The 9,074-nt window shown below is 41.0% G+C and overlaps 1 protein-coding gene across 1 annotated transcript; it reads left to right on the plus strand.

Annotated features, from left to right (window-relative positions):
* The first annotated feature begins 302 nt into the window (after positions 1-302).
* LOC149263755 (uncharacterized) lies at positions 303-5,607 on the plus strand. Its single transcript, XM_089390296.1, has 2 exons — positions 303-1,275; positions 1,955-5,607. The coding sequence occupies exons 1-2, from the start codon at positions 303-305 to the stop codon at positions 5,605-5,607; spliced, it is 4,626 nt and encodes a 1,541-aa protein (XP_089246422.1).
* Positions 5,608-9,074: the final 3,467 nt, after the last annotated feature.

Genomic DNA, 9,074 nt, shown 5'->3' on the forward strand with positions numbered 1-9,074 from the left:
GCTTCTCCACCTCGCGGGTTGACACTGCCATTTGTCCCTTCTCGCCCATCGCACCCCATAGAAGGGCTTTTTGAAATGCAACGCACCTACTGTGTGTATTTAGGTGAGATGCAACGCACTTTTCCTATGGAGCAGGTGAAATGGTCCAGTTTTGACCAGTTCTGAGCAGTTTTTCATGGAGAACTTCTGGGAGAAGCTGTAATCAGTTGACCTTGTTCTTTTAGGGGTTGGAACAACACTTTTAGGGACTTAGGAGCCCTTGGTTTATGGACATTTTATGCTTGGGGTTGCAGTGCCCAAAAATGTCTATAACACCTCCCCCCTCCTCGTCAAACCCTTGCCCTCCCCTTGTTTCTTTGGACCCTCCTCCGAGCCGGGTACAGCATCCGCCTCCCCCTCAAGGGACCAAGAAGAAGTACAAGTGCTACAAATCTAAGGCAGACGACATTTTCCTGCGACTAGAAGAGGACATACAGTGGGGAGAAACTATGGATTTCGCTGACAGAGTCTTGGTCGGTCGCATCAGGGGACGAAACTACACGGCAGCCCGTCTGAAGGCCTGGGCAGCAGAGGTTTGGGGTCACCATCTGGTTGACATCCCCTTCGTGCAGACTTTTGTGAGGGGATGGTTCGCTTTGAGATTCGCTCGTGCCGACCACACAAATTGGGTTTTATCCTCCTACTGGCACTTTGAGCATGCCCCGGTTCTGCTGAAACGTTGGACGCCACTCTTCGATCCGGAGACTGAACAGATTGGTATAGGACCAGTGTGGATTCGGCTCCCGGGTCTCCCATTACAATACTGGTCTGAAGACATATTCAGACGGATCGGCAACGCTATTGGCACCTACATGGAGTACGACAAGTCCTATCTTTTCACGGGTATGATGGCATATGCTCGCATCCTTATTAATCTTGACACAAGAGGAGGGCTTCAGGAATTCATCACTATACAGTGGAGGGACACATCCCGCAAGCAGATTATCGACTACGAAGGCATTTCGTATCGCTGCCGCAGATGCCACAAAGTAGGGCACTTGTACAAGGACTGCCCACTCTTGCAAAAGAATAGGGGCTTTGATCAGAGACTAGAGACTGAGCAGACGGGAGGAAGCCCTACTCAGCGCAAGGAAGACACTGTACCAGAAAATGCAGGGGAACCTCGAAGATCTCCTGACAAAGTAGCATCGGACAAGCGACCAGCGGACTCCATCCCTTCCTCGCCTCCTCCTCCAACAAGCTCTGGTCCAGCAAAGGAGATCACCTCGACTGCGGGTATGTTATTCCCTGCCTCTCCTCCTGTATCTGGCTTACCTAAAGTTTTTGCATCTCATACTTGCATGGGTACTTCCCCCCCCTTTCTTCCACCCTCGGACACTTCGGCTCTCCCGAGATCCCTGGGCTTTATCCCTCCCTCCTCCCTCCTTTGCTCCCTCCCCCTTCCCTCCCCCATCCCTTCCCCCAGCATCCCCTCCCTGATTTCAACCTCCATCCCTTCTATCCCCCCCCTCTCTCCCCCTATAACCCCCGGTACCCTCTCCGCTCCAGAACAAAGGATAAGGGATTAGATGCAATTGGTCTGGACCCTGTGTTTCCCCTGGCCTCCCTTAAATCTTCTAGGGGATGCCCCTCTCAGCTATCAAAAGCCAGACACGCCGCGGGTGAAGAAGTTGCCTTAGGACAACTTCAAACCATTGACAGGGCCCTTAGAGCAAGGAACGGCCCTCTGCCTCACCCTCCATGAAATTCTTATCATTCAATTGCCGAGGGGTTGCTAGCCCCCCCAAAAAACTAGCCCTCAGAAGACTGCTCACATCGACCGAGTTGGATGTCATTTTCTTACAAGAAACCCTTTGCTCGGTTGCTTCCCTCATTCCTACTCTTAACTCATGGCTGTCGAATTGGACCTTCCATGCTATGGATGCGTCTGGGAGATCGGGTGGTACTGCTATAGGGTTCTGTAACAAGTCTATGGAGCTCAGGAACTTATGGGGAGGCAGAGGTTTCATTGGTATAGACATATACGCCCACTCTCTTGGAACTGAAATCCGTATCATGAACGTATATGGCCCTTGCGTGGATAGGGAAACATTTTGGAGGACCCTTCTTGACTCTGAACTGTTACAAGCAGATAACATCATCCTAGGAGGAGATTTGAACTTCTCGTTGGGATTCTGTGAATCCTGGGGCCACTCGGCCCAGGTTGACAGCCTATCCGACACGATCTCTACCTTACTCGAAGAGCATCAGTGGGTAGACATTCCTTCAGTCAGAATCCAGTATACTTGGACTAACAACCGAAGTGGAGATCACAGTCTTGCAAGAAGGTTAGACAGATTTCTTATCAAAGAAGCCTTCTTAAACTTTCATCCTCGCATTAGGCAGTGGGTTGGTACTGGCGGCATATCTGACCATCGGCCTATATTTTTGGAACTGTCGGATAACATTCAGAGGATTAAAAGCCCCTTCAAATTCAATGCCTCCTGGCTCAAGGATCCCTCCTATTTGCAACTGGTATCTGAATATTGGAAAACCAATCCTATCTTGGAACGGGAGGATCATACTGCTGGTTTTATAAGGAAGTTGACAGAACTTAAGAGGATCACTAGAAATTGGGCACACCAGAAACGGATAAACGATGATAATATTTTGAAGGAAGTAGAACGAGCCATAGCCTTATATGAGGACTCATCCAATGGTACCTTCTTATCACAGGAAAACAAGGACCTATACACTTCCCTAGTCTCAAAGCGTTCCCAAATCCTGAAGGAAAGAGAGGAGAGCTGGCGTCTCAGAAGCAGGGCAATCTGGCTCACTGAAGGTGACAACAACACTAAGTTCTATCATAAATTTTCCAATGGAAGGAAAGCCATTAATACTATCTGGGAACTTCAAAATGAACAGGGCCAAGTGGTATCAACTCAGCAGGATTTGGCTAGATTAGCCAATGAGCACTTCAAGACCATCTACAAGGTGCCTAGAGAAGTGAATATTTTGGAAATAATGCGGGTTGCAGAACTTTTCCCCAAGTTTGTGCAACAGGAGGACTCGGAGAACCTGATGATGGAAGTGACGAAGGAAGAGCTTGAAGCTACCATAAAATGGTTCAAGAAAGATAAGAGCCCCGGACCTGACGGGTGGACCATCGAATTCTATATTGCATTCTTTGATATCCTGGGGGATGATTTACTCAAGATTGTGGAGGACTATAGAAGAAGTGGCAATATTCCCTCGGCCATCAAATCCACCTTCATTGCCCTCATTCCGAAATCTGATTCCCCTTCCTCCTTCAATGATTTCAGACCCATCTCCCTTTGTAACTGTCTGTATAAGATTATTGCTAAGATTATCGCAAATCGCCTGAAGCCAATTCTATCTAGACATATATCTCCTGAGCAATTTGCTTTTCTACAGCATCGACAGATACATGAGGCGATTGCCACTGCTCAGGAACTCCTTCACACTTTGCAGACGAAGAAGCAGAAAGGCATGATCTTGAAAGTGGACCTCTCGAAGGCTTTTGATAGAGCAAATTGGCTCTATATCAGATTATTATTGACTCATCTGGGGTTCCCCTATGCATACATCAAATGGATCATGAGCTGCATCAAGGATGTATCTTACAGTGTCTTACTAAATGGGGAAGCCACACCTTTCTTCCTATCCGAGAGAGGACTCAGGCAGGGATGCCCTCTCTCCCCTCTTCTATTTTTACTTATAATGGAAGGTTTAAGTAGATCCATCATTGCTGCCCGCAACAGAAATCAGTTGGTTGGTATCAAGATTTCGGAGAACTTATATCTGACCCATCTATTGTTTGTTGATGACGTTCTTATTTTCTTAAATGGCAGCATTGGAGACTCCACGGTTTTACAAAATATATTCAAACTCTTTCAGCAGGCAACTGGGATGATAGTTAATGAAGGAAAATCTACAATTACCATCTTTGGATGCTCTCAGCATGAGACCATCTACACTACCCAGCGCTTCCCCTTCTCCGCTCTCAATTTGGAAGACGGGCTTAAATACCTGGGCTTCCGGCTAAAGCCCCTTGGATATAGGATTGCAGACTGGACGTGGCTTATTGTGAAAGTGGAAAAATGCTTACAGATCTGGTACCACAAATATCTTTCCCGTGCCGGTAGATTAGTACTCATAAAGGCGGTAATCGAGGCCACGCCTGTGTTCTGGATGACTCTAGCATGGATACCGAAAGGCATTCTGAACAGACTCCAAAGTATATGCTGCAGATTTTTATGGAAGGGTAACCAACCGGGGAAAATCTTTGCTTGGGTCAAATGGGATAGAATTGCAATACCAAAACGATGGGGAGGATGGGGCATCAAAAGGCTTGATCTGTTTTCGAAAGCTCTGGCAGCAAAACTTGGCTGGAAACTCATCACCACCAACAGTCTCTGGTCTCGGGTTGCACAAGCAAAATACATCTGGCCCATGAACTTGATGGATTGGTTTAGACAGACACATCACACAAACAACAACATCTCCAACATTTGGAAGGCGATGATGAATGCACTACCTCTACTGCGACAAGGCATCACATGGAGAATTAATGAAGGAAATGCAGTTTGTATAGGCATGGATCCATGGGTGGGTTGTGGTAATGCACACAAATTGCCAGCTGACTTGATCAGGTTCCTAAACAGCAGGGGCATCATCCACATTAAGCACATAGGAGATCGAAATAATTCTACCTTTCTTCAGCAGGCTTGGAAATCGGCTCATGACTTGGACATCCCCGAGCAATGGCGACTTGACTGGCAGCAATACATTGAAGCTCTCACTCAGGCGCATATCCGCCTGACAGATGAACCGGACGAGGTTATATGGGCATTCGCAAAGAACGGAACATACTCCCCTAAAGAAGGATACATCAGACTCATGGATCCCTTTAAACCTCAGACCATCGACCCGAGCTGGAGATCACTTTGGAAACTCAAGGCTGCCCCTCGTACCCGCCTATTACTGTGGAACATACTTTTTGACAAGATCCCTACAGGTGCCAATCTGATGAAAAGATCCTTTCATGGCCCTTTTCGGTGTCATCTTTGTCGACTTGATGAAGAGAGTACCGAACACCTCTTCTTAAGTTGCCCATCCTCTAAAGAGTATTGGAACTGTATCACTGCACACTACCCATCCCTAAAAGCCTGGCACGGTCACAACATTCAGGATGCTTGGAATTCTTGGTGCCATGTCCACAAGGGAAAAGCCAGGAACATGCCCCTTCTAGCATGTTGGGCTATATGGATTGCTAGAAACCACTCCATATTCAACCTCAAAGACCCCCATTGGCCTTCTATTCTGCTTCATACCATTGCTGATTATGATCTCCTTCCTGAGGACGATAACATAGCCCCTCCTCGCACCATCATACCTGAAATCATAGACAAATCTAAACCGTGGGCATATTTTGATGGTTCTGCACAGGAGGCAGGATGTGGTGGAGGAGCCATACTTTTCCTGAATGATACACACAGATTCAAAATCCAAATTAACCTGGGCAGGGGTACTAACAATTTTGCTGAACTCTGTACAGCAAAACATCTCATACATTTCGCCTTAGAACAACATTGCAGTCATCTTTAGTTGTTTGGTGATTCCAAAATCGTGTGTAACTGGCTCAACAATGCATCTCATTGTAATGCATTTACTTTGCGGCATATTCTAGGAGAAGCTCAAAGATTGATATCCTCATTTGACTCCTTTGTCTGTCGACATATTTACAGGGAACAAAACACGGAGGCAGATCAACTTTCAAAAGAGGCAGCGCATTTACAGGACAATGACTGGCTGATACAGGAGGAAATCGATGGTACCTACCATCAATACTACCACAGACCTTTTGTAGAACATGGACAAATTGGGCTATAAGCCCAATATTTTCTGATCTCATTGTATAAATTATGTTTTCTTATATCTACTTTAATGGTTTGTATATATGACAGTTTTGGTTTTGGTACATAGTATATCTCTCTCTGCGCAGAGACGATACAATTTTGGACTTTTTTCTCTCTACCTGTTGAGGGAAGCTTAGACACAATATAGTTGATATCAGACTCCCTGCGTGGAGTAATAGCAATTAGCGGTTAAGCTTTCATATCTTTATCTGGACAGTTTCATGTATCTTGACAGGCAATCTTGCCTCCATATGCATATGCCTTGGCATCTACAAAATGTAATTTCTTATATATTAATAGGAATTACGACTTTTTTCCATGGAAAAAAAAAAAAAAGAAAAAAAAAAAACAGATGAGAATGAACATATATACACATACCTGAAAGAATTTGATTGCAAAATTTACCTTATAGAACATAACATTCTCCCATGCATTTTCCTCAAAATTTTCACATGTTCAAAATAACCTATTTATTCAATCTAAATTAAATGATAAGTGATAAGACATCAATTTGCATTCACATTTCCGTTTCTGAACAAGAATGGTAAAAGCCACTAAAATTCTTGTGGGTTCAAACAATGACATTTTCAAAAGCTCGCAGTTGCAGCAATTTTTTAGAGCTTCACCATTCATGATTTGTTATGAAAATAACAATTTCAATAATGTGGTGAAGCATGACAATCAAGTGCATCACAAGCATGTATGATCCATTTACAAGTGCAATCTTAAGTAAGCATATTCGTTTAAACACTCTTTGTTAAGAAATGGAGTGAATACCAAGAAAACACTTTGGGCTCACTACTTACCTATTGAAAATATGCAATATTAGAAGAAAAACAAAAGAAAATCAATCTAACTAAACTACTTCTACTCCTATCCTAATCTAACAGAGTATATCAAGACTATGTGAAATCATACTTCCAGTGAAGCCACTCACTTAGATTTTTCCCTGCACAAATGTACATATCCAACATAAATAACAAAAATTAAAGTATGATTAAGATAACAAAAATAAATTTGAATGCAATATGTACATTTATCGTTAATGTATTTACAAAAAATAGCTTATTTACAATCACCCTCTCTTGAAAAGTTTCTTCTATCCAAAACTCTATGGGATCATCATATATGGATGAATCTTTGTTAATGATTAGAAGAGGTCCAAAGGAGAGGATAAAAGGACATATTGAGATAATATGCCTTTGGAAGCAATAACGTACATAAAAAATTTATTCTTATGTACATGTGACAAGCTATCTATTGAATTTAATTTTCCAAGCAACTTTCAAATGAATCTTGACAGTAAGGATAGAAGTTTGGTGAATTATTTAGAAGATCTTTAATTGGATTAGATGGTTGGTCACATTGTATTGATGCAATCACAAGTGTTGATTCATGAGGAAAATTCATTCTAGAGGAAAGAGAAAGCTGATAAGACATGAATATCAAATGAAATTGATAGATTAAGAATCTTGATGCTCATGAATATGGTCTTCAATCTGATTTCCACATTGAGGTAGTGCACTTGGCAAGTGTTAAAATTGTTCAACATGTGATCATAGGATATCCAAAAATCAAAAAATGAAAGAAGAAAACACATCTAAAAATGACCATAATAAATGAAGAAAAAACAATAAAATTACATCATTATTGTAGTAATGTTACAACTAGTGTTACAAGATAATTGGGACTTATTTAAAATCATTTCCTTCCCTCAAGTATTAGCTAGAATCATACAATCAAGATCAATACAAGATTCTACTTATGGAAATAATGTAAGCTCAAGATCAAGATTAAAAATAGGAATTTGAAGCATATCAGAGTCATAAATAGGAATTAAGAAGTCATCATGATTAGATGAAGTTTCAAAATGAAAATATTCAATAGCACTATCGGTAAAAGGAGAGTCGTCATTTGTAAACAACAATAACTATCAAGAGTGTGAGGCATTGGTAATGACTGAAATGACTCACTATCCTCCAACACTAAATAATTATCATAAATGACCTTGCAAATTTCATTAGTATTTCCTTCCTCTCCACAAGATGTATCAGAACAAGAAGTATGATTGAGTAAATTTTCAGCATTGTTGAAAGAAAGAGCATTAAATGACTCATTATCAAAATATAAACTAATTGGTAATTGGTTATCTATAGGATTTGTAACACCTCCTCCATTTTCAAGATTATCATTTATGCAAAGAAGAATTGTTGGACTAATAACAAATGAATTATAACTAGGAAAAAAATCAGGATAAAGAGAAAAATGACTATTGGAAGAAATGAACCTGAAAATTTATCTGCTTATAGATTCTTGTTAATTTTCCACCATGCAAATTTTAATTCATGATCATTTATTTGGTTGATTATTCTTTCTTGAAGATTAATTCTTGGTTGCTCGAATCCTTTTGGTTGATCACAAATTTCAGCATGAGAATCATTTACCGCAGAAAAATCATTGTAGGAATTTTTTATTTGCATTTTTGCTTGTTGATTTTATTACTGCACATTATTTGTTAAATTTGTTGCTTGCTTATTTTCAAATTTGTTAGCAAATAATTCTTCAACCATGATGTCCATATTTTCTTGAAGTTGATTTGTCAAGTTCTTCCAATCTTTGTGATTGTAGACTAATAACATGAGAGAAAGCATCACGATCTTCAATAACTTGTTTCAAGGATTCTTTAGCCTCATCTTCCACATTGTAGGTAGTATTCACAAGTTGTAGGAATCTATCATACATATCTGATGCAATTTCATCATGATTGGCATGTGTATCTTCCATATGTGAATTTTTACTCATGTTAATAGAAATAGAAGGTGGCATGTCAAAACTTGAAATTGTTTGACTATATGTATTTGGAATGCAAGGAAGAGAAACTAATTCTCTAAATTATCCTATTAACTAAAACTCAGGAGGTAAATCTTCGGCTTGAAATTGAAAACAAATTAATTTAAATCTAATTAGGAAATCATCCAAAGACTCATCTTGAAATTGGTGAAGTACTTCAAGCTGATCACAAACTTTTTCATAGTTGTAATCTTGAAAAGCAAGAAGGAAAATTTTTATGAATTCACCCCAAGTGCCTATAGAGGCAAATGGAAATGATCTACATCATTCTTTGTATAAGCCTGTCAAATTGAGAGTAAACATCCT

The sequence above is a fragment of the Pinus tabuliformis genome, chromosome 6 (assembly GCF_031772625.1).
Source record: "Pinus tabuliformis cultivar Carrire ecotype Pingquan chromosome 6, CPIR1, whole genome shotgun sequence".
In the NCBI taxonomy this organism is placed as follows: domain Eukaryota; kingdom Viridiplantae; phylum Streptophyta; class Pinopsida; order Pinales; family Pinaceae; genus Pinus; species Pinus tabuliformis.